At 41.1% G+C, this 25,534-nt stretch overlaps 1 protein-coding gene across 1 annotated transcript; it reads right to left on the bottom strand.

Annotated features, from left to right (window-relative positions):
• Window positions 1-694: 694 nt before the first annotated feature.
• Window positions 695-25,056, bottom strand: LOC135995860 (protein spinster homolog 3-like). The gene is made up of 11 exons (XM_065647452.1): window positions 24,849-25,056; window positions 21,258-21,323; window positions 20,660-20,796; window positions 19,973-20,124; window positions 19,017-19,083; window positions 17,920-18,110; window positions 15,836-15,988; window positions 12,752-12,941; window positions 9,030-9,095; window positions 3,608-3,706; window positions 695-862 (listed from the first exon to the last, which is right to left on the bottom strand). Exons 1-11 carry the CDS (start codon window positions 25,054-25,056, stop codon window positions 695-697), a joined length of 1,497 nt encoding a protein of 498 aa, XP_065503524.1.
• Window positions 25,057-25,534: the final 478 nt, after the last annotated feature.

Raw genomic sequence — 25,534 nt, 5'->3', positions numbered from 1 at the left:
TTTGCAGATGGGGGGGGTTGCCATATGCCAATGCCGTAGCAATTTTTGACTCACAGTCAAAAGCAACCAAAAAAGTCAATATGCAGGATTTTCTGCCATATGGAGGAATCGTTATTTGGCCTTTTCTCTAGCTGCACATCATTAAGTAAAATGGGAAGAAAAAAAGGGAGGACATTCTTTTCTTCTTTGCAAATCTTGCACCAGAGTTCATCTACATTCAAAAGACAGCATTCATTTCTGGTACCTAGAGAACCAAGTCAGAGCAGAAAGAACTTGTAAGAATCTAGGTGTTTAAGGACAGTGTTCTGTCCAATTCAACAAGTTTTCTTCAGGTCTTTTACACTTTGAATATGGGTTCTTTCAGGGAAGAGGGAAAAGTATTACAGAGAGCTAGGACTGGTTTACTGGGCTGAGAAAGAGCCGAGTCAAAACAGAACCGCACCTTTCGTGAAGTCCGGTGCATTACCTGTAGTGAAGCTGTTTTATTATCTCTGTGCACTGCAGCATTTTGCAGGTTGCACTAATAGCACTTCCCTGATGCTTGCGTGTTCTTTATTTTTTTATAGAAACTAACATGGTATTACCATAATGCAGACATTTGTGGTTTAACTTTACAGAGCCAATATCATGGCTAGTGTACAAACAGGAAAGCAATCAGATATAGGTTTAAAAGTTATAAACATATATAGAAACCTCAACGCTTCTCTGCTTCCTTACGATCCTCCTCAATGTAGAAAGATGTCAGGAGGAAAAATCCTCCTCCAAAGACCCCAATGAAAGCACAGAGGATGAAGCTGTACTGCATGCTCCAGAAACTCCACCGGAATGAGTGAGCGTTCCTGGCCTGGATGGCATTGGAGATCTAGGGAGAGAACAAGGCTGTCATTAATCTGCGATAACATCATCATCATCATCATCATCCTCCTCTCTTGGGTTAAGCAGACTGTGTGATCCTTGAAAAGAATTAAACCAGGCAGACAGGGACGAAAAGCCTGCTACCAAAGTTTGTCAAACCCAGAACTACATACCCATACACCTAAACTTCACTGCTGTCCAGCTTCCATTCGGTCAAGGAATCCCATGTTCTTTTATACCTCCAGTGCCTCCAGTCACAAGAGTAGGAAATACTGCAACCAATGGTTATAATGTTTGGTAAACATTAACTCATTTTCTAGCCCATCTCCAGCGAGCTAGCACAGGACAGACAATGGGCAATGACCTTTATAATTTCTTGATGTTATTTGATAACTTCATCCATCCTTAAACAGGATCAGCATCAATGCATGCACAAGCAGCAACACTTGTTAAAAGGGAAGCGCTGGAAATTCATTTGAGACACAAAAGTAGAATCTGCTTTGGAGCCAAAGGCATCTGAGGAGCCATGGGGTGACATTGTGAGGAGCTGGGATAAAGAAGATATCAGGCAGCTGCTTTTTGCACTGGTGGGAGGATGAGGCTGTAAAAGCTATAAATTATAAACATTAATTTTATTTTTGTAGACAGAAAGAAAAGCTGATTTCAAGGAACTCAATAAGATTCAATACTCAGCCCAGGAACTTAAAATCTCCTCTTAGCATAAACAAAAAGATGAATGTTGAATGCAGTCCTTTTTATTCCCCATTTGTTCTTGATGGTTAGAATATGCTACGTGACTTGAAATACATAAATGTGAGACTCTTCAACCTTCGCTGCGTTCAATATGATTATTTATGACAGTTTAGGAGGATAAGAGCAAGATCAACTCTAAATGAGCACTGAGGGAATACATCAAGCACAATGGCCAAAATATGACCTTAATGTGTTTAACTTTAAAATCCTTTGTAAGAAAATCTCTGGAGCACAAAGGGAAGAAAGACAAACTCTGAAAGAGACTGTTCCTCAACTCTGCAGCCAGTTTTTAAGCTAAAGGTTTAGCCGAAGCGGGTTAGTAAACAATAGCAAGACATGAATGCAGAAGATTCGGTGGTTAATCAACAGCAGACACGGGCAGTGTTGGTATTTTCATTCACAGCAGCATTCCAGAAGACAATTCTGTGCTCATTGCACAGGATCCCACTTGGACATACGGCAGTTTTATTCCTGGATTTACTGTCTCTGTTCTTTGCAAAGTTGCAAGGTTTCCTGAGGTTAATCTCATCTGGATAAGCTTTTTTTGTCTTCACACGTTTCAGACAGCTGCTACTTAAGGCCACCGCATGCAAGGTACTGCAGAAGTATTCTGCACACAGGTACTGGCAAGATGCAGCAGCACATTCAGCAGGAAAACTCAATTCTGCCTGTGCCTCAAAAGTGGCGAAGAATAGTGGGTAGGAGATACAAACATTTTCATCTTTCAGGCAGCAAGCATAAATCAACAGAATAGTCAAAGAAGGGAGAACGCACAAGACATATTTCAGCTTTTAAAATATCTCCCATTTTTGTGCATAATACCAGCCATTTTTCATGACACAGGGATATCAGTTATTTTGCTCTCCTGTGCATACAGCCAAATCAGTGCGAGGGCAATGGTTTCATTATACACAGCAAGGAGAAAAGTGATCTCTTCATCTGCCAAAAAAAGAGAGCCAGCAGGAGGAAGCTCTCAGTGAGAGAGCACTGTCCTCTCTGCCAGACAGATCACACCGGCAGGACTCTGGTTTTCACCCAGCAGAGGACGAGGGGGATCCCCTGGCTGGGTCAGCAGCGGCTCTGCCTGCAGGAACGGCTCGCTTGGGCATTTCTGTCTGGCCTTGTCTAGCCTAACACTGTTAGCATGGCACAGGGAAAGAACAGATATTCCTGAGGTGAACTTCTGAAAATAAATTTCCATATAAAGACAACTTTAAAGCAAGAACAACAGCTCTCTCTCCCATGTCCAGTAAAGCAGAAAAATCAAAGGTTAGCTACTGTGTGCAGAATTACTCTGTCTTAAATCAAAAATAATGAAGGAAGGAAGAAAACAACACTGAAAGATATCAACCACTGGAACAAAACCAAGTGAACTGCAAGGAGAAAACAGGCTGCTTTGTCCAGAAGCACCTGAGATCAAGTAAGTGGAGAAAGGGCAAAGAAATCAGTTCTTAAACAATACGGGAATCCAAGGTTAAACGTAATTTGAGACCAGAGCTTTGAATGCCAAGTAGTATGAAAAAGCAACTGTTGCAGTCACTCTTGTTCTGATTTTCAAAAGAGCATTGACTAATTGCAGGACTTCAAACCTTATGATTTAAACTAAGAGTTTCAGGTCTCAAGGCGTAAAATGGTATTTGATTAATTTCCTCCTCACGAACTAAGCAGAAAGTGCTTAAATCCAAGTACAATACCCATGACACCATCTTTGCAAAAACGCACGCCTTCAAAAATGTACGAGTTTGCAAATTTAAAATAAAAATAAATTTCTACACACTGCATAGAACTACTCACAGCTATAGGTATAGGATTATATTCTACATATCTGCAGTGTCACAGGACCAGGAGTTGCAAGCATGTGAAAATGTCTAGAAAAATGTCTTTCTGTACAAGGCACCAATTTGAGTAATTTCTAGTTTTGGAGCAGGAAGTGCCTACAATTCTGTGAGTGTCTTTCAGTTTCTGAAAGTTTTACCCTAAGGAAAAAGAATTCACTTACAATCCCGATGAGATATGGGCTGCCTGCATCTCCCAGCAAATGGCTCACCAAAATCTGCAGGGCGATAGCTGTGGACTGCCGTCTCGGTGTCACAACATACTGAAACAAAACACAACCCACGAGAGAATGAATATTAACAGAGTGAATCTCATGAGAACGGCCAACTACTTATATAACATCCTAGAGAGATTAATATATTCATTTTAATATATTTCATATTCAAACAATTTACAGGTTTGGAGACAGAGAAGTTATTCTGAGCAAAAGACTACACTGAATGTTTTGTTGAAGAAAAAAAGATTCGAGGAAGCAACACACAACAAGGAATGACAATAAAGTAGGAAAACCATGACTCCCCTGCCTCCATTTGGAGACTCACAGCAGCTTGTATGGATTCCTGTGGCCACGCCGCTAACAGAAACCTCCAGCCACAGCCCTGCAGTCACACTGATTTACTGACAAACAGATTCAGCACTGACAGCCTCTGAGAAAAGATCTAGATGTCAGCTGAGACCCCGCAGACCACAGCCTGACGGAGAGGGGACCCAGCCTGCCAGACCACAAGCCTGATGGAGCTTTGATGGCAGAAATTTGCTGCTTGCAACTGGATAGAACCTGAGATACAGCTGCTCTAATAACAATACCTCGAAATTATTCTGCTTTTGAGCATACAGTTTAAATAACAAGTTGAAGAAGAAGATGTAGTGCACATCCAGAACACGGCAAAGCATCACACAGATTAGAACTATTTTTTTTTAAATGAAATATAGTAATTTGGGGGTAGTAAGGGCTTTATGTCTGTGCTACTGAAGATCAACTGTGCCTGAAGTACAGAATGATTCTATATAATTTGTCTCTCTCTTTCAATAATACATTTACGCAAAAGAAGCATTCACAGTCAAAATGAGACAGAAGCAATTTTAAACCTCCATACCTTTGCTTCCAACCACTTGCTTATATCAGAGACAAAATGCTGAATATTCTCCCAGTCCTCAATTCCCTGCCTTGATTTTTTTTTTGGAAACTGATCTGAACATCACTTAGGGGGTCTCAAACACTAATTAATAGGGTGACTGGTGTTTGACCAAGAGACAAACTAAAGGTATATAATCTATATTGTGGCTCTATAGCCACCTTTGAGGAAACACTAACATGCCTGACAAGTTGGGTTTAGAAGGAGAAAAAAAAATCCTGCTGTCACATTTAACTTAGATTTTCATTATCATTCTTAGCGTTTAAAGAGGCCTCAGAATATCAGATTTTTAAAATATTTACCTGTCACTCAGATGTAGCTATACCACAATGGCGACATCAATGCCACATATTTAGGGTGGGTGGAACTGCATTAACTGACAGATAAGGAAGATAAGGAAGCAACATTGTTTGAAACACCAAGGTTAATTAGTCTTGGGAGAATAATAGCAAAAAATACTTCAGTGCCACGTGCAGTCAAGACCTATCCATACCACTACGTTGCAGCATTTTAACTGTACTGCACAGATGCAGAAAGCAGCAGGACAATAAGCTATATTAATTTAAGGGTTTGCAGTCAGGATGTGCTGACAGAGGACTCTGCAGCACTGCATTCCTTCCCCTCTTGCAGCCCCCCATCTGTAGGAGCCAGCGCAACATACGTGCTTGGCATGAAGATGGGAGCACATATAGAATCAAAACACCTAAACCCCTTTATTTTGAAAACAAAAACAGTCATAGAATAATGCACAATTTACATCTTGTAGTTTGAGCATCATGCCAAGCTCTTCCCAATGCTATGGTTTTCATGCTGTATGTCTCTCACAAACGTATTTCTACAATGTTCTCTCATGAGGAATGAGGGAACAGCCCAGCAGCTCCTGCTCACGATGCTCCTGGCACACTGCGGCCCACACTGAGGGCATGCAGTCCACCCAAGTGTCGTTTGCTCTCAGAACCTGCCTGGAGTGCCAGATGAGCATCTGCACTTTGGGAACAGGCTCTTGTACAGAAAGAGAGAAAAAGAAACTACAGCAGAAAACTCTGAGCTTGGGAAGTAAACGTTACTATGACAGACTGTACTAGACTGGAGACTGACAGCTTTTGGCTCTCCAAGGATAGCACGTCATCTGTCCTAGACTCAGATTTCTCTTCTTTTATTGGTAATGACAGGCTGTGTTTGAGAAATACAAATCAAATATTGTTATGCACTTAATATATTGTGAGCATTGCAGGCATGAGACCAGATAAATGCATTTTTGCTCTCTCAGTGCCCTGCACCACTTTCTCACCACATTTATTTAATATCTCATATCAGTAACTACAAGAGACACATGGAACAAAGCTGTAACAAGAAAAATGGAAGATAAGGATAGGACATTTCCTGTAGTTACAAGGCTCATACAGACTCTGCCTTTATTCAGGTTCTTCTGCACAATGGAAACCATACGCAAGAGCTCAAGGCACTGTAGGCTTCACCAGGAAAAGAAGAATCCAAACACTCCCACACAGAGTGATTTGAAATGGCCACAGCATCCTGCCTGTCCACAGCGACTGCCTACTCACCCACACTGTGACAACAATGCAGATGACATCCTGCACACTGTCATCTCCTAGGAGATCCCAGTCCAGATGCCTTGACAGATAAGCAGGGTGCCCCAAACAGATGTAGTTTGCAAACCCTGTCATGCTGTCTCTGGAGGTTTCAGAGATCCTCCTGCAGACTGTGACAGAGCTGTCAGCTCAGAAAGCAGATGGAACAGACAGGCTGGTAAACGCTCCTGTACCTCCCAGGGCACTTCCAAACAAAGCCAGGGACATGTTGGTAGTCTTCCCAAACCCCATATTAGCTTCCAGTTCCAGTATCTCCTACACTTCTAGCTGCCAAAACCCTAAAAGACAGAGTCCCATGACTTCACAGATGGCAAACGTATTTCATAAGGGACACTCCATGTACAGCCTCCCCGTATCCAGCGTATTGTGAGCAAGGCAGCTACAGCACTTGCACATCACGACTGGAGTTGTACAGTAGGTACCTTAATGTTTACAGCTGAATACGGGGCACAAAGGTTGCTACATGCAACGCATCTTGATGTATTTACCACAAAGGAAGAAAGTCCTTATCATTCAGCCAGCATCTTCCTTTGTCTTCAGCTCCACAGGTCCCAGGATAAATGAATTCCTAGCTACATTGTCTGCCTAGTCGTGCCATGTGGGAAGAAAGAAAAGTCATTTTCATGGCAAAATAAGAACATGCATTAGCAAATCCAGCTGCATTATCAGAAATTCTACCAGTTCACAAGGCAAACAATGCAAAAAAAGAAATTACTGTTGTTATCTATGGCACCCTTCAGTCAATGTAACAGCAGTAATACACTGAACGCATGGGTTTTCAGCAGGATGAAACACAACTCTCAAATAAGATTGCCACTGAATGAGCAGACATACACAACTTCAGCTGAATTCCATAATTTTTTCTGATAAAACAATTAATAGCATTTAGAATTCAATAGATGCATCCCAAAGCACACTGATGATAATACACTGAATGGCTGCTCTGGGGGAACACACCACTGCCCAGCTCTGCTCCACCAAACTTTTTACCTTCCTGCTTGTTGCCAATTGACACAATATTGCTGTACATAAACCCCAAAGTTTCCAAAATAAATACAAATGAGGGGTGTCAGTCACTTGGGAGACAAGAACTTAATCCACTTCTGGATTTACATGGATGCAGGATACAGCACTGATGCTCCTGACAGACTTCCCGCAGGCTGCACTATGATGCAGCGTTGCCTATGCTGAGACCGAGCGCAAGCACAGCTCCTTGCAGAATTTGCAGTTTGGGTTCAGAAAAGAATTGAAGGAAGAGCTGACAGTAATCACCTGCCTTACTTTCCCCATCGTATACCAACAGCATCTAACTCAGCGATGTCGCCTTTTTAACAATGACAGGGGAGATAATTAAAATACAGATGTAGGAGTTCAAAGAAAAGTAAATTGAGAAACTTAAAAAAAAAATCCTTCAATGGTGCTTCAACTGATGAAGAAGAATGAGAATTGTAATAGTACTTGGTTCTGTTGAAAACAAACCAAACAGTGATTTCAAAATAAACTGAAACAGAAGCTAATAAAAAATTTCATTTTGAATCAGTGATAGTTTTCCTGCACCTGTTCACTGCTTCAAGGCTACAGCTCTCGTCTCATGAGATCATTGCTTCTGACTATTCCCTGAGAGTCAAGGAAGAAACAAAACCCTCTTGCTGCTGGATGAGGTTTGAAGCAGGTAACCAATTCACTAATGCTGACCACAATTTTTACTTTTATATTAAAATTCCAGAGTGCAGAAAAGTGACATGTAGAAAGCAGCACCATGAAAGAGTAACTTGGAATATAATGCAACGGTCAATATCAGCAATGCTCTGTTGAAGAACCATGAAATAGAAGTTGTTCATTCCTTCATCTCAGAAAGACTCTTGAGGCTATGAGGTGTGAGGATGAACAGGCTCATGTGAACAAGGCAAGGTCAAGTCAGCGGAAGGAGAGCTCTGGAGCGCTTCACAGCGAGTCCCTTTTGTCACTAGATGGTGCTGAGCATTTGGCTATTACTTTCGACATCCTTTTACACAGAACACTGTAATAGAGATACTTTAATCCCTGCTCAGTTTTTCAACCACTTGTAAAAACTAGTTAGCTGTTAGGAATGCCGAGGAAGTTGTATCTTCTGAGCAACTAAGACCACAGTGACAGCAACCTCAGTTAGAAATTTCCGGTTCCTGAGGTAGCAAGCTATGATGACAACTTTGTGGGCAACTGTGTCCCACATGAGCCAAGGCTGCAAGTTTTCCTCACTGTTCTAAACTCTCGTGACATGTTATTGTACATCACTGCATGTTGTGCTACATATGAATGCATTCACTATGGTTCTTATCTGAAAGATTTATTACGACACTGAAGTTTAAAGTAGCAATCTGCAAAGAAATTTGAGCTCCCTTAGAATGAAGAACTATCACATAAAATGGAAGATGCTCACGTGGCTCTTGCTCAGGCTCTCTTCAGCTACTGGTTTCCCACCATTTGCCTGAGGATGGGAAACAGCCAGAGATTTCTGTTCTGCTGTGCCCTTACCTCTGGGTCTTCTCTCACTGGTCATGATGCCTTCACACAATTTCCCTACTTTGCCTCCTATCAGTACCAACTGCATCAGCATTTTGCCTGCGCCACACTTGCCTCAACAATCTCTGTTTCTCAGGTAATGTCCTACATGAAATGCTGGGGTTACAGTCACGCCCACAGTTCCGTAACATGGTGACCCCACAGAAGAAGGTTTTGAACAATGTGGTTGGACTCAATGATCTTAAGGGTCTCTTCCAACCAAAATGATTCTATGATATTATGTTGAGAAAAGCTGAAAAACTCAAAATAAGGAAACAGTTTCACAAGAACTTACCAACAGTATGTCTGTGACAACAGCCCAGTTTACAGATAAAAACAGTTCTCCAAAGGCAATAAAAATCTGCAAAAGAAAAAAAAATAAAGCAGTGACTATACACACTGCATTGTCCTTCATTGTGAAGATGAAGGCAGGCTCACTGACTGTGCTTATCTATGTAAGAGTTGTTGTACATACCCATCTACTTACAAACTAAACATCTCTGTCTATGCTCACAAACACTAACTTCATCTTAAAAGGGGGAAAAGGAACCAGAGAAGGTAAATGAGTTGCTTTGTGTCACAAATCCTCAGCAGAGGAGCTAAAATAGGAAACATATACCATCCTCCCGCATAAGCCGTAGTGAACTGCTGAACCCAAGAAGAGGAAAGCAAGAGCCTGTGAAGAGAAACATCCACCACAGGTTTAAAAAGTGCTCAAAGATCTCCCTTTGCTTGGTTTCCAAATGAAACCAGTAGAACACCTCTGTGTCAGTATAAGTATTGTTAAAGGCTCCTTCAGAGACAGAACTTCCAAATGAAATGAACTCCAAGAGACAAGCAGCCTCAAGGCCTCGGTGCCCTGTGGGAATTTCCTGATTCAGCACAGATGGAGACCCAGCCATCAGGAAAAGGGGCAGGGACCCCAACCAACCTCACAGCTGTGGTCTTAGGAAAGATTAACCCTTTCAGCCAGCCTTGGACATGGATTTGATCAGGCTGTACAGACTGATTGATCCTTGAGGAAAGCATTAAAGCTGCACTATTATGCCGGAGCAGTTCTATAAGGCAGAATCTATTTAGTGACACAGGCCACAAGTCAGATGGCACCTAGGAAATAAAATCCATTATAACAACAGGTGCTAGCACCTTGTTTGTAAGGTCTTGGTCAAGATGTTGTGTCTGGATGATGAAAACACAGTCCTAAGAAAGGCATACTGGCAAATGATCAGATCTTTGCAGAGGGGTAATCTACATTGTCCTAGGAAGAATTCATCTTTAGGAAATAAGTTATGCTTTCAACCTAGAGTTTGAAAGAACAGGAATTATTGAAAAATTTTACACAATAAGAAAATGTGATATTCATGGCTAAGGCCTCATACTGCAGAGAGTAATTATTTCATACAGAATTGTGTTAACATTAGAGACACAACTTTGCTAGCTTTTCTCTTCTTTCCTAAGGTCTTATGTGGATTGCAGTTGTAGTTGTAACCCAGACAGTTTTAGAAGGTAATAAATCATTCCACAGATTGTATCACGGTATCTTGCTGAATGGCAGCACAGCCTTCTGGTGCATCAACCCTTCCTCCCAGTTTGGTGTCCTCAGCAAACTCGCCGAGGGTGCACTCAGTCATCCAGGCCACTGATGAACAGGTTGAAAAAGTTGAATCAGTATGGCTGGACCACAAGTGATCACCCATTTCTGTCTTTTCAAAAAGAACCACGCCAGGCAGGTGTATCAGAGACAAGAGCTGCAGAACACCCCCTTCAAAGGCAAGTTGCAGGGCAAGACTGCATCCTGGTACAGCGTTACCATCAAAGATAAGTCTGTTAAAATCTAAGTTACCATAATACCAAATATTGTTGTCCAAGGTTCCCAGTCACAAGGTTCAGCCATCACTTTCTAAGCACCTGCTGCACTGCAGACAGCACACGTTTTACACGTCTTTCATCTTGTTTTGGAGACAGGAACGGATTTAGACAGAGCCTCCTCTGAGATAACAAAACCAGATATTTTTTCTCTGTCTTTTCAAAGATACTCTTCAAACTCACAAATTGGGTGTGCAGAAAGAGAGGAGAAATCTCATGACATTTCAGATCACGGACCCAAACAGAAACCTTGGAACTCTGGTCACATTTCCATGTTAACTTGAGCATTCTTGTGCTTTGAAGCATTTCTTCCAGCTTTGGCTATAAATGATTAAACCTGTCTTGTTCCCTTTCATTATCCACTCAAGCCAGTGGAAAGCACCATACAGAAACTACTATGATTGCACACTGATGCACGGACGCTTTTTGGCTTCAGTAGCTTCCGCAGAGTGAAGTGATGGAGACAGGTTTGGTAACGTCAGAGTGCTGAGCAGACAGCGACTGGAAAGCCACTTTCCTGCAAGTGTCCTACACAAATGGAAGATTCATTTCAGTGGGACCTTCAAATTGGATGCACCAGCTGGCACGCCACTCCAATTCTCACACCAGTATGACTAGTGTCAGATCTTGTTTGGAAAGCAAGGAGAGGCACGGCTGGTGCCAGGGAAGGAAATCGTTAAGCAGCTGTAGCGGTAAAAGCACTAGAAGAATCAGATGCTTAGATTACATACAATTTATTAACACTGCACATTGTTGACATTGCATGTTGGAACACCTGGATCAAGCACATCAAACCAAACACAAAATGGCAAAGTCTCTGATTAAGAGACCAACTGGTCTGCCCATGGGAAGAAACTTAAGGAACAGAGAGAATTTCCTCCCAGGTAACACACTGCATGAAAACACTATGCTCCTTGCAAGGAGTGAAACATTTTAAACAAATTTATTTTTATCAGTTCTAAAAAATTCAAAATCAATATATTGATTCACTCATATAACACAGACTGGCAAATGAAACTGTTGTTCTGTTTCTTTAATGACAAAAAAAAAAAAAAACGAAGAACATAGTCAGAGCAGGGCCATGTGGGAACCTGAGTAGCAGAAAAAGAAAAGGGCCGATTCTTTTGACACTCAGGTGTGCAATCTTGAATCTAAAAATAATCTTCAGTTTCACATTTTGCTTTGTGTACACACACTCAGATATGCAAATCCATTTGTTTATTCCCTTCGTGTAAAGGTGTTTTTCCACAGGAACACACATTCCTGAGGAGTCAAAAGGAAAACCTCTTTGAAAAAGTGTTATTCTTAGAAGCAAAAAAAAGCTGAAGAAGTAACCTTTTGCAGAGAACTGTTGATTACTGTAATTAACTTTACTTGAGTCCTCTTATTTATGTTAATCATGGTAATTGTGGATATGAAGTCAGAGGAAAAAAGCTCAGTGTCTTTCCCTAGCTGTTACCAGATTATAGTTTAAGCAAGGTTTACATTCAGTTCCCTCTCACAGGGAGTTTTTGGAACTATTCATCATTCCTTGTAAGTTTGTGTTTTTTTCCTTTACTGAGAACAGAATTTAAGTGATTTACACTTCAGTTTGCGTTGCCAAAAGCTTGACTTTGAAGATCAGCTAGTGATGTGAGGCTTTGAAGGTGATGGCTAAATTATTCTTAGCAAGAACTGTGCATGTTGTACAGTCACAAGTACAACAATCTTGAAGCATTCAGAGAGCAAAAATAAATAAGAATACTAAATTAGTCACATAGCATTCAAAATGAACATAAGATTGAGACTTCCCTTAACTACATTTTTAGAAAGGAACACTCTAGCTTCATGCAGCTAACTACACAGGCTTGCTATTCGGTTCTTCGATGTGGGTGGACTCTCTAGGTCCTGAGGCCCGATTTCTAATGCTCTGACTGGCTGCCCTTTTCACTGGGCCAAGTAACGCACAAGGCGGCTTTCACAGGACAGACCACAGCTGTGGGCGGTGTTAGAGCTGCCAGGCCACCTCGCCACAAGTCACTGAAACCTCTTAATGGTCTAGAAGATTGCAGAGAACTCTGCAAAAGCCACCCCTCTCCTCCTCCTCCCCCTTCCCTATCTTCCCAGGATCGCAGAAGACATTTTTTGAATGATAGACAGTTTGGCACTTACAAAGGTGGAAAGGATGTTCGTCTGGGCCGCCATCAGAGCTATGTAGAGGCACAGAGCAGAAACAAACATGCTTGCGGCACAGATCAAAGGATCAGCTTTATTGTTTAGCTTCCTCAATCTTCTTGCAGCTTCTGCCCCAGCAATGACACCCAAGATTCCCGTTCCGATGGTGATGCCTCCAAATATTAGGCTGGTGACAAAGCAAAGGATTCAGTTGAGCATAGTAAGACCATACTGTGGAAAAAAAATAAGAGTTAGCTTATACCTTTAGTTTCAGAGGAATCTTTAATGGAGAACTTGAATTTTATTCCACTCAATCTAACCTTCCGGCTCCTTCTAAACGTATTTAATCCCAAGCCCCAACTGAAACTAGGCCCCTGCAACTGAGGCTCTGTCCTGTGGAGCAGATATTTTCTCATTCACAGAGCAGCGTTATGCACCCACGCTCAAGGTGCTCAGTATGACCTGCCTTGGACATCCAGTGATTTAGGGGAGACACAGACATCTTGATCACCCTGTGAACAAATCTACTCAGTCATCCCTAAAACACAGATGGAAAAACTCTGTGTCACACTCTGCTGTCTTGGAAGAGATCCTATCACAGGGAATGATATACATCTAAATTATAACCCTCTAGTTAGCACAGCTGAGATGAGTAATTTCTCTGACTATAGGAAACACCTACCCCTTCCCAGAAGGGTTCAAAGAATACCAAACAGTTAACTAGCGGGAGGTCCATGTAGGATTTTCTGAACACAGAATTTCAAATGCCACTCAGCTTTGTGTGTCTGCAAATGCAAATGTGTTCTCCAGGAATGACAAGTTCACGTTTTAAAAGTATGTGTTTGAATAGCTTAGAAGATTCAGCTTCCAAAGAGACTTCCATATGTGCTTTTCTTTCTGTCTCAAATGAGATCCTAGTGACAAAGCAAGTCTCTTGCAACAAGACCAGTGGTGCCACTGATTGTTTAATGCATCATAATTCTGAGGCAAATGGGGACAGGAGCATTGTGTTTAGAGCACAAGTGCTTCTAAATATTTCAGAGTGCTACAGAGTAAGTTCTGTGCATTTTCCTAAGCTTTCTCTGACTGCAAAGCAGAGTAACCAGCTAGAATTTGATCTATTCCTTTAAACCACAGTGCATCTACTACTTCATTTCTTTCTGGCTGATCAAGAAGAACTCAATAATTCTACAAGAAAAAAGAAAAAAAGTATTGCTATACAAGATAACAAACTTCAAGCATATTTGTACTCTCCCTGTAAGTTCTTCAGGATTCTGATCCATCACTCACTATAGCTTGATAGTGACAACATGGATTGTCACTAGGCAGAATAAGCATATTAGATATTTGTCCAGGAGAGGCAAGTTCCAACGTGACACTAGTTGATCAAAGCATTTATGGAATTGTGTTTAGAAGACTGATGTGTTGTAAATTGCGGTTGAAATAAACCTACAGCTGGAAAAATGGAAACAGCTAAAACTAAATCCAAGCACAGTTTAATTGACAAGGAGTAGGAAAGTACAGAAGCCTAGTCCAAGGAAAGGCTCTGATAGGATCTTTTAGGGTCTGAGAATGCTCCCTTCTCTGTCTGATCTGTTCAGAAGTGTCTGCACAAAGACCTGAACAAAAACTTCCCACTGCCTTGAAAGGAATGAGACTTGAGTCAGCTGTGGTGCCACTTGAATTTGTGTTTCCAGGGAGTCCAAGTGACACAGCCCTGATCCTCAAACACAGGCTGCGACTGCTGAAGAGCCAGAGGGGAAAATGTCCTGGAAGTATCCCCGGGCAGGTCTGGAAATGTGCACTGACAGCTACAGGTCTGATATAGCTGTTTATATTATGTTTCTTTACATCCCCCTGGAATAACAGTCTAAAACCAGCCTTATGCTGCTTCTGGCACTAGCTTATGCCAAGGTTATTTTTAGAACACCCTGTAGGAAGCAGTACATGAGGTTAAACTCTCAGGTGCTCCGTTTTACTTCCCTGAAGACGATGTCTGCTCTAGCAACACTACTGTGGAGTAATAATTCAGAAGGTGGATTAGAAAACAAAGCATAGGCTATTGCCTTCAGCTAAATAAAGGAAGTATTTAAACTGTATCTGTTAACAGAAACAGCTGAACAGTTTAAACTGCAAAATAATTCAAAAAGCAAAAGAACCCCATTACCAGGAGACACACTCAAGATATGATCACTGCTTTTCCCTTTAATTGTCTTTACCTGGAAAGACAACATAGTAAGCCGTTAGTTCTTGGAAATCCATCGTGAAGGCAGAGACTGAAACCAGATTTGGGAAACCTCCAGCAGAAAGGTAGGGACACTGGTGCGGAGGCCACTAGTAGTGAGTCTGTACATAGAAGTGTCCCAGTGCTCACTGGTATTGCAGGTAGCCATGAAGACTCAAGAGGAACAGGAACAGCAAACACATTTTTCTATTCTGGGTAACACATTGTAAGGGAAAAAAAATCTCTTCCTAGCTGGGGAAAAGTGATCTCCAAAAAGTTGTATTATGATTACTTCAAAGTCCTGTCCTGTTGTAAATTCCCCTTGCCCATTCAACGCTTGATACTTATCATGAATCTGGACAGCCTCTGTGAGTGGAGCTCTGCTGGCAGTTACTCACAAGACCAAATTAACCTGTCTTGATGTAATGATATGATACTAGTTCAAATTCATCAAGCTTGCTTTATGCTGGGAGTCACAGTGACCTGGCCAACACAGCAGGAGTTTTAAAACCAGACTATCAAGAAGGCAATAGGAAAGTTACCAAACACTGGATCTAAACATACTTAAATGGGTATTTAAGTAGCTTGGGGTGCACAGTGCTCCTTTTTTCCTATAAGCGTCCCTGCTCCTTCTTTCCACTTAAATAGGGCTGGCAGCATCTTTCCAGTTAACTGAGTGATTATAAACAAACAAATAGGGGTGTCTCAGCATACCTGGAAGCAATTTAACATTCACACCCAATTGCATTCACAAGAAGTGTTCACAGTCACATCCTACCATCTGCCTTTGGAAACAAACTGGGATTTAGCACTGTGCAGTGTTTCCAGGTGTGTTTCCGCAGTCGTGCGCACCTCACCTGTTAGATGAATTACATGATTCTTGGAGGCACGGAGACACAATGCCCTGGACAACCTGAGCCCTGTAAAGAAACAGCGGAACCCACATTCCCAGGGCGCCAGTAACAAAGGCCATGGCAGTCAGACCCAGCGAGGACCAGACAAAACTCCAGCTGAAAGTCAAAAGAAAAAAAATGAGAGATACTAGAAGAATAGTGTGTGAGGAAAAAGGGAAAGCCTACCTGCAATATCCAGGATTTTAAGCAATAACAAAATTAATTCAAACATCTTGGTAAAAAAATGCACTCCCTTGGAGATACGAATTTTAATTAGGCTTTATCTATGAACATCAACAATGAAGTACTAATTAGAGCAAAGAGTATGACCTACTGATTTCATATTAAACCCCAGACCTGGTCTCTTGCAGATTTCATTGCCAATTTCTGCTAAAACAATTACTGTGAAATTTTTCAGAGCAGAACTACAATAGAGTGGGCAAGAATTTAATGGCTTAGTAGATAAATTAAAGTGTTCTATGTGCAAGTCTAAATGCCTCAGGATGGTTTTAAGTTGTTTGTGTAACCAATATAAATGAGAGTAACATCTGGGTCTTCCACACTGTTAAGATGCAGCAGCTCAAGCACTCCTGAACTCTACCTGAGTAATTACAAACAGATGCTCAGTCTGCAGAGAGAGTTTTCAGACAAAAGGAGATGCATTTTTAGAAACTATCCAAATCTTGTCTCCTTCCTGCCCTATTCTAGGAGAAAATTAACTTTTTACTGGTCTCCTTCTAGTTAATAGCTTAGGAGAAAGTCCCCTTTGAGGTCTATAGCAAGGTATGAAATGTTAAGACTAAATAAAAGTGCTGCAAATGACCAGGTGACCACCAGATGAGAGGACTTGTTAAGATATGGACCTAATTCTTCATCTTCTAAAGATAGATGGCTCTTGGACTTGATTAAAAGTGGAACTACCTGGGTTTTGGCAGCATGTCCTTATGCTTTGGACATCAGTTGGCAACAGAAAAGAAAATTGAAATCTATTTTTACAACATTGCTGGAGGTTGCAAGGAATGTCTTTGTAGAAAAGCAACTTCAACAATAGTCCAGTTGTTGAAATGTCAGAAAGGTTCATTTTTGATTCAGGGGAGTTCATTTTTCATTCAGTTCACACTGTCCTGCCTACAAATTGTGATCCAACAAACTGGATCTCTAATGTACTTGCTGTTCTGGATGCAAACAGAATGCAAATCTCATTGCCAATTAGAAAACACTGGATCTTCTAGAAAAGGAACACTCCAGAGACAGCCAAGGTTGCAGGAAGGCACATCTCTCATAAAAGCCTTATCTTGGCCCTGGGGCAGCAGCCTGCGGGCACAGTGGTGCGGAGCCGGGGCTGGCGCAGAGGCACAGCGGCATCTGCTGTTCTGCAGCTTGGCCAGTGCTTCCTCCCTGCCCACAGCAAGGGCTGCAGGGTAACCGGAGTGAGAAACCGGCTGCAATCGGTGTTTTACTTGCTCCTGCAGATCAGCTGGTGTTGACTTGAATTTTTTTGTGGTTGAAAGGAAGGGGTCGTCTGTCAGCCACAGGTTAGCTGGTCAAAATACACGTACAATCATTTGTAAACCATATTGGGGTCCTATAGACGCTGACCTCTTGTGCCAGAGGCACAGCAGGCTCACATATACCATATAAAGGCTGCCTGAGACATGCTGATCAAATCTTCTGCAAGCACTAAGAATTACAGATGAAGTTACACCTGCAAAACATGCACTTCTACCAATCTAGCTTGCCCTACATCTTAAAGCAAGAGGGAAGGGGAAACTCAGCACAAAGTAGAGTTACATTTAAATAGGAGTACACTGCCATTATAACTTAGCCTCTTTCCTCCTCCTCAAAATGGGAGGATAGCAGAAGCAGAGAAATTTTGAATCTCTTGTGTAGCATTCATGTAGTGGAAGAAGGATTTTATTAATGGTGTTTCAATCACCTTGTGTACAGCATACAAAACAAAGGAGCTGAGTGGGATTTATTGGCCACATTTCTAATAATGGAATGGTCATTCCTTAGTGGAGGGAACCTTTTTTGCTAAAATCACTTACTTCTTGGCCAGTGATATGACATCTTGACACCAAGTGGTCTTGGCAGTTCTGTGTAGTCCTGGTTTCTCAGCTGCTTCTCGTATTGTGCCGGAGATGCTCAGAGCTCTGTGTGCTGCTGTCCTTCTCTGGGTCCTGTGAGGGACCAGTAGAATCAGAAGAACCAGTGCTAGACCTCCCATGCAAGGAGTTACCTGTAGAGACATGGCTGGTTAGATCAAGGATACCTTTTTTCTTAGAGTGAAAACTCCACAGCAATTCAAATTCAGTGTTAGAATTACATATCGGAGAATCGCAGATATGTTCAGAAATATATGAGATTTGCTGTTTGTACATCATATTTGTGAAGAAGACAAGTGACTTTGGTGATTTATGGTGACTTTGGAGGAAAGATAATAGATTCTACCTCCCCATCATACAGATACATGATCAGTGTCTCTGATTCTGGATAAAAACATATGAAGAAAGAACTCTGGCCACAAATGCAAGAATTACTGATACAGTCATCGGTGTTATCTGAATAACACAAGACTGTTAGTCCAGTAAACATTCTTCCCCACTCATTCTGTACTTGCTAGTTAATTTTATAGATTAGTTAAGAATGATCTGAGTAAGTATTTCCAAAGCACTAGGTGCTCAGTATGAAGAGACATCAAGATGACATGACCAGAAGAGGTTTTTTTCTTGAAACTCTCAAATAACAGAAGTTGTTCCCAACAGCATTTCAGAAAACAAACTCTATTTTCCTAAAGAATTATACTGGTGCTACCAGTATAACAATCAATTTACTTTCAGTTTACTCTGAGGAGGTCTTGGTGCACTGACAACCATTGCAAGTGTGTCCTCAGGTAAGAGGGACATCAGCACCTGTCCTGGCTGCTGTACAATGTCACCTCTGCCTGCTCTCACTCTGCAGGATGTGGGTATCATTTGTCCTGCAGGAAGACTTCTCTTAAACACCAACTTCATGACCAGTCAGCAGAAAGTCCCTCCACTGCTCACCTCTTCTAACACAATGAACATAAGTAATCTAGACCCCGGTGATTATGCTGATTTTACAGTGAATGGCTCAGCCCCATGAGTGGAAGGGAATAACTCACCCTGAATGCCCAGTGCCAGTCCCCTGTGGCCTCTGCCATGCCGGCTGCCAGGACATAACCGAGACCACTGGAAGCAACAGAAAGGAATAATCAGTTGGCACCAACGACTTCTTACTGGCTGAGATGACAGCTTGCCAGCTAAGGAGAGTACAGAGAAGTATTCTGTCATAGTTTTCGAAACAGATAAAGAGAAACAACCCTCACGGTCTATGCCAATCTGCTTGCCAGCCAGCATTAAAAAGAGTCTAACCTTCTCTGAGCAGACTTGAGATGGTGGCAACAATGTCCCAGATTCCTCTTGGAATACACATTCTGTAGACTGCCACTGCAAACCCAGGTCAGACAGCCCATAAAGTTTATTATTTACTCTTTTCTGGGGTAGCCACCTGTATTAAGTCCTGTAGGGATTCCTTTTGTTTTAATCTGCCTTGTGGGCTCAGCCTTGGCTGCCTGCTCTAATAAATAGGATGCCTCCAAACCACTTAAAAACCCTTCTCCACCTCTTCTTCAGACACAGTGTCAACTTAACTAAAAGAGGAGAGGGAAGTGCCAGTTCTTCCTTGGGAAGCATTTAACGGAGAGTTCTTGAAAAATCTGCCAGGTAAACAAATATCTGAAAACTTTTGTCTTCCAAAACCCAGAAATAAATCACGTAACCCCTGCACGTATTTCTTTTAGAATTGATTCAATATTTTATCCAAAGTCTACCAGTTTTCAGAGTTTAGATTCTCCCTAAAAAAACCTGGTCGAAAAAAGCAATTTTTTCTTCAAGGTAAATAAAGAAATAAGCTTAACCAGCTCTATTTAAACATTCAAAGTAAGTGACAAATCCTTTTGCAAGAGCCAGTGCAGGTATACATCAAAATCTGTCTAATCAAGGCTCACGGTACATTGAATTGCAGGTGAGGTCAGACAGAATTTCAAAAGGCAGGTCAGTTACTAGCAAGAAAACCAACCTTCCCACTGGAATGAAGATATAAAAGATAGATAACATCGTGGTCCTTTTTCCTTCCTCAAACAGGTCTGCAATGATGGTAGGTGCTATTGTGGAAAAACTGGCCGTGCCGATGCCAACTAGTCCTCGTGAAAGAAAGAATATCCAGTAGTACTGCAGACAAAAGACAAATTATAGTAAAAAAAACCAACAACATATGAGAAAGAAAGCAAGCTTACTATTAAAGAGGTGCATTTTAGTGGATCAAATGTGTCAGAGGAAATAAGAATTCAACTGCCTGTTGCATATGTCTGTATTCCCTGCACTCACACCTGCTTCCCTCACACCCCACTGCTGTGCTTTCTACTTTCTACACAGCAGTGACTTCTTAGAGTGACACCCAGAGGGAATTACAGGGCAGGGTGAACAGACCACAAGCTTGCCGAACAAGCTGCAACACTGCAAGGTCATAATTAACAGAATTCGGGACAAAAATAAGATCCCGTCAATTGCAACAGTAATGTGTGAGTTCTCCGTTGCCTAGGCTGGACTCCGCCATCCCATAAAGTGCTCCTACACAAAGACCACTTAGTCCAGGCTTGGGGAGTGAGTGCTCACTGATCACATCTGTGATCAGAGGAGGACTCTATCAGCTCCTGCAAGACACATGCAGATTGTTTTCGTAGTACCCTCTGAAAAATCAACGTACCAATTCATTCATGAATGAACTGCCTAATGTTACACCAGACCAGAAGAAAATACCAGCTCCAAGGATGATTTTCCTATTGTACCGGTCACCGAGGTATCCAAAGATGGGGGCAGCCAGCATGTAACACAAGATGAAGACTGGAAATCCAAGAAGGAGCAAAGACAATATTGGTCAAATTATTTTCATCATATGCACTCCTCACCTTTCAGACAAACTCAGGTTATTTTTTAAGGAGGAGGTTAAAGGCAGGCTGAGTTCATAGAACTAGTAGGTTGGCTGATATTTAGAAAAAGATAGATGCAGATTCAAAAAAACCTATATAAAAATAAAACGTGTGTGAATTTCTCAAGTTCTATATTTCTTGAGAAGTTCCTTCATCTTTTGTGATTCACATACTGTGGGATTTTTGAAGGACTCAGCTCCAGCCTTCCCTAAACCAAAGACTTTCAGTTTTGCAGTATAGTCAGCCTGCCCACAAGTGGAAGTGAGCAATACCACACATGAGTAGGAACTAGAAAAAATAAATAACTAGACTGTGTTTTAGGAACAGACCACCTAGATGCAAGGCAAAGTAAACTATGTGAAGAGATTTTATTACCTGTTTGCAGCAGACCTGTATCCCCATCGCTAAGCTCGAAGTATTTCTGTATATCTAACAGGATCCCTGCAAGAGAGTGAAACACGTAATGACAGTGAAGGGCCCTGCTCAGTCCTTGTGATGCTGTTTGTTTGCCACCTCACAGATTTATCTCAAGAACAGGGCTCGCAGGAACAAGCAGCACATTTAGCTTGCTAGCTGACATGTAAACTGTTACTCTACCACAAGCACAGATACACAGATAATTAAAAATTCTTATCATTATAGATAAAATCAATGATCTTCCACTTATGGGTATTACGAGAGTCAGTTTACTCGCTATTTAAATCACAACTGTTCTGTTTCTTTTGCACCATTAGCAGGTAAGCACATAAACAGTTTACAATTCAAAGTTTAATGGACACGATGTGGAACAGAACTGTGGCAAAGTTTTGTAGCCAGGAGATTGCTATCTACATATAACTAATCCTAACATTTTCTTAATGACCTTAAAATGTTAAGATGAGTTGAAATTCCTTCTGTTAAGAATAACTGTTAATATTTTCATTATATACAGTATTCTAATTAGCGCATGTTGGATTTTTCAGGATGCAAATGGCTACAGTCTTCATTAGTCAATGGTGCGCAAATCAGCCCATAGCCAGGAAAATACAACTGTAATGTGGATCAAAAAAAAGGTTAGAAGAGATGTCAAAAAGTGTGGAAGAAAGACACACAAGCAAGAAACTGTGGGAAGATCCATGGCTGGCACCTCGTGGATGCATGAATGCTGTTGAGACATAAAGGTCACTTTCATCTCTACATCATGCCAAGGCTGCAGATCTATCATCTCACCTATCTTGCATTTCTGCATTATATTCCTGAAAAAAAAAAAAAATAGCAGAAGATGCTGCTTTGAACAAGTATAAGCTTACTCTGATATTGAAAGATAAAAATTAAAAAAGGAATTTCTTATCATGCAGCTTCAGTTTTGCCGAAATAGTCAAAATCAAAGCATTGTTAAGAGGATGAAGCCACCACTTAGCAGAACAATTTCTGTGTAAATTTTCTGCTGTGTTCACAGAGGCTGATCTGCAGCAGAATGGAGCTCAGGGTGAGGTTCACAAGAGGTGCCTGCTCTGGTCTTACAGTGGATTTTAGGTGTTATGCCGTACACTGTGCTGCTGCAGCCACTTCAAAGCGTTCTTGAGCCAACAAGTTTAAAGCTAAATCCATGCACAGTCCCCACAGCTGCAGCATCATCAGTGTCCTCACTATTTACTGATGTCTCAGCGTAGATCAAGGTCCAGCCTAACAGCAGCACCGCAGGTTTTATAGCTGTTTCTCAGTGACTTTTGCACATATTCTGCATTTAGGAATTTTCTAATGGTCTCAGAAGTTTAAGTCAGTGACTTCATTCAAAATGATAAATACCTTCTGAAGGCCTGTCCTAGGAAAGAACATTTTTCATAATTAAAACAAGACAATGAATTGTTTCTATTCTTTCTGGTAGCCAATTATCAACACATAGAAATGCTGTATTACAGGAACTTCAGTTTTGGACTGATATGGTATTTAGTACGAATCACAGCTGACACAAGACTTGAACTGAACCACAACTTTATCTTTCACACAGAGCACCATTAAAATGTTATCCCCTCCAAATAACTGAAATAACTGGCCTGGCCAGCTATTGGGAAATTACAGAGCATTGATCTGAACAGCTTGGAACAGGGTAACAGATCAGAGGGGAAAGTATGTCTGATCACTGTTATTAGCAAACTGAAGACTCAATTCCAGCAGACAAGTGGAAGCGCTTGTTTTCTGAGTGAAGATTGATGCAAACTCTGTCAAAGCCTGTGAGCAAAACTGCCCGGAAACCACAACTTCATAACTGCCACCGGCTTACTTTCAAACAGATACTGAAGCTGCTCCTTCCTCACTTTCCTGTTAACTTATATTTAATTATATATTCAGACATATGGACAGCCAAACTCAAAAGTACTGATGCAGGAATTCTGCAATGCCGCTGAATTCTAGCAGATGAACAATATATTGCTGTGATATAAACTGCAATTTACAGATTTCCCCCATGGCCCAAGAGGTTATAGAGTTAACTGAAAAGTGTTTCGGTCATATATTGTCATTAAATTAGATGTTTGATATTTCAAAGGCCTGGACACTATCCCCACCTCGTCCGTGTCCCTGAAGGTACCTCACGCACAAAAACTGAGCATGTTAACAAGGAGACCAGCTTTACTTCACAGGCCTTCTTGAAAATATTAAGATCTTAGCATGTAGAGGAGCCAAAGAACAGGTCAAAGCCTGGAATGAGCCAAATGACTGCCGGTATTTAATACCCGCCTGGCATCCCAGTGCTTGCTCGAAGATGTTTTCATGCTCTCCTGTCTCCTGCCCTTCTCCAGGGAAAGTTACTTGACAATAGAACTCACACATGGAAGTTTTTCACTGAGAGTCTTGCAATATCATTCAGCATGCACTCCTACTTGTTTCCTTCCCTCCTATGTGTGTGGTTAAGAAGTATTCAAAAGAAAAAAATTTTTTAAGTCCTAAACCCACTAGCCTCTCAATTTTTAAAGATATTGACTGAATTTCTTAAATTTCTGAATTATCTAAGTAGTAAAAATAATTATCTTGTGTACTGTCACTAGATATTAATTCCAAATTTAACAATTCATCCTTTGGGCTTTTTCAAGGTTTTAAAACACTTATGATTTCCAGGCCACTCAGAAGTAAAATATAGCAAGCTCACAACAAGCATTTCCTCCCAATTTATATATCAGACCCCAGGAAGCATGGTAGATGTTCAGGAGAAGCTAAACAGAAGAATTTAAACATACTGCAGTTTACATGGGAGCAAAAAACATAGATCTCCCACCAGTTTACTAGAAGCAATGCTTTCGTGTTCACGGCTAGGTAGAAAAAATATTTTAAAATTACACTTTGGAAGGAGGATATTATTTATTAGAATACAAGTTGTAAATTGGGTAGGTGATGCTTAGGGAAGTGGGTCTCCATTCTCTTGACACAACCATGTTACACTCTTCATTGCAGAAATCACACCGTTTCCAGCAGATCATGAGGAAGTTAAGCCTCCCCTAAACAAATTTGAACAAAGACAACATAATTTTTGGACTTTTAATGAGGGGAATGGCATAACTATTCTTCAGATAAAGGAATGCCATATCTAATCTGCTAGATGCAAAGAACACCTGGTAAGCTGCTGTATACAATACAGGGAAGCTTCTTAGTCAAATCTCTGTAGAATCCAGACACAAAAATAGACTAGTTGCTCTGTATGCTAAAGTCTGTTTATAAGAGACTTAGATTTTAAAATATAAAAGTTAAGCATTTAACAAACATGATTTTTATAAGTATTCTACTAAACATTAATAACTACTACGTTATTTATTGGTCTTTCAAGAGTTATAATTGGTCATAAGAGTATGACCAACAGGCTAAAGCAGGTGAGAAAGATTAAAAAGACATAAAGCATATCCTTACTTTAGAAAACATTTGTAACTACAGAGTAAGTAGAACTGTTGAAAACTTAACTTACTTTTTCCTTAGAAGGAGAAAAAAGGCTCTCACCTGGTACAATAAACCAGTCCATGAAATTTATCAAATTTGCATAGCACAGCACAGCAGCTACCAGGTAATCTCTCTTTGCTGGACTGTTCCTTGGCACAGACACGGATGGACCTTGTCTCACACGTGCTGCAGTAGCTCCATAATTCTGCTCCTCAAGAGGCGGCTGGGACTGCAAGCCTGTGTTTTCATGAGCATCGGGGTTTTGCATATTTCCCCGTGCAGAAAGTCACCATAGATCATGAAGTGTTTCCTTAGTGCGCCAAGCTACAAGTCGATTTTGTGTTCAGGCTATGAGGAACTTCAATCACTACGGTCATTTCCGGCAATGAAGCCCAGCCACTGAAAATTGAAATTAAACGTTCCTTGCAGTAGGAGCAAAGAAGGAAGCTGCAGTCCTGTGCTTTTGCAAAAGCAAAAGTGCTGAAGTGCTACACCTTGAAGACAAGGAAAAGTAAATGTAAAAGCAAAACTATCCATTGTGCATCCAAGGAATAAAAGTGCACAACTTTGTGATGATCTCAGAGAAATTGCATATACAAAATTAACAATAAACTTTGCTAAGGTCTCAGTGAGTTGCTAGACCTAAAAATCACTTTTCTAGAGAAAAGAGAAAGGAAAAAAAGAGAAGTACATTAGTTTGCTAACCAGGTACCTACCACTGACTTGAGTCCTCCTTTCCCACAGAC

This window comes from Caloenas nicobarica, chromosome 17 (assembly GCF_036013445.1).
Source record: "Caloenas nicobarica isolate bCalNic1 chromosome 17, bCalNic1.hap1, whole genome shotgun sequence".
In the NCBI taxonomy this organism is placed as follows: Eukaryota; Metazoa; Chordata; class Aves; order Columbiformes; family Columbidae; genus Caloenas; species Caloenas nicobarica.
This window is presented reverse-complemented; position numbering and strand designations above follow the sequence as displayed.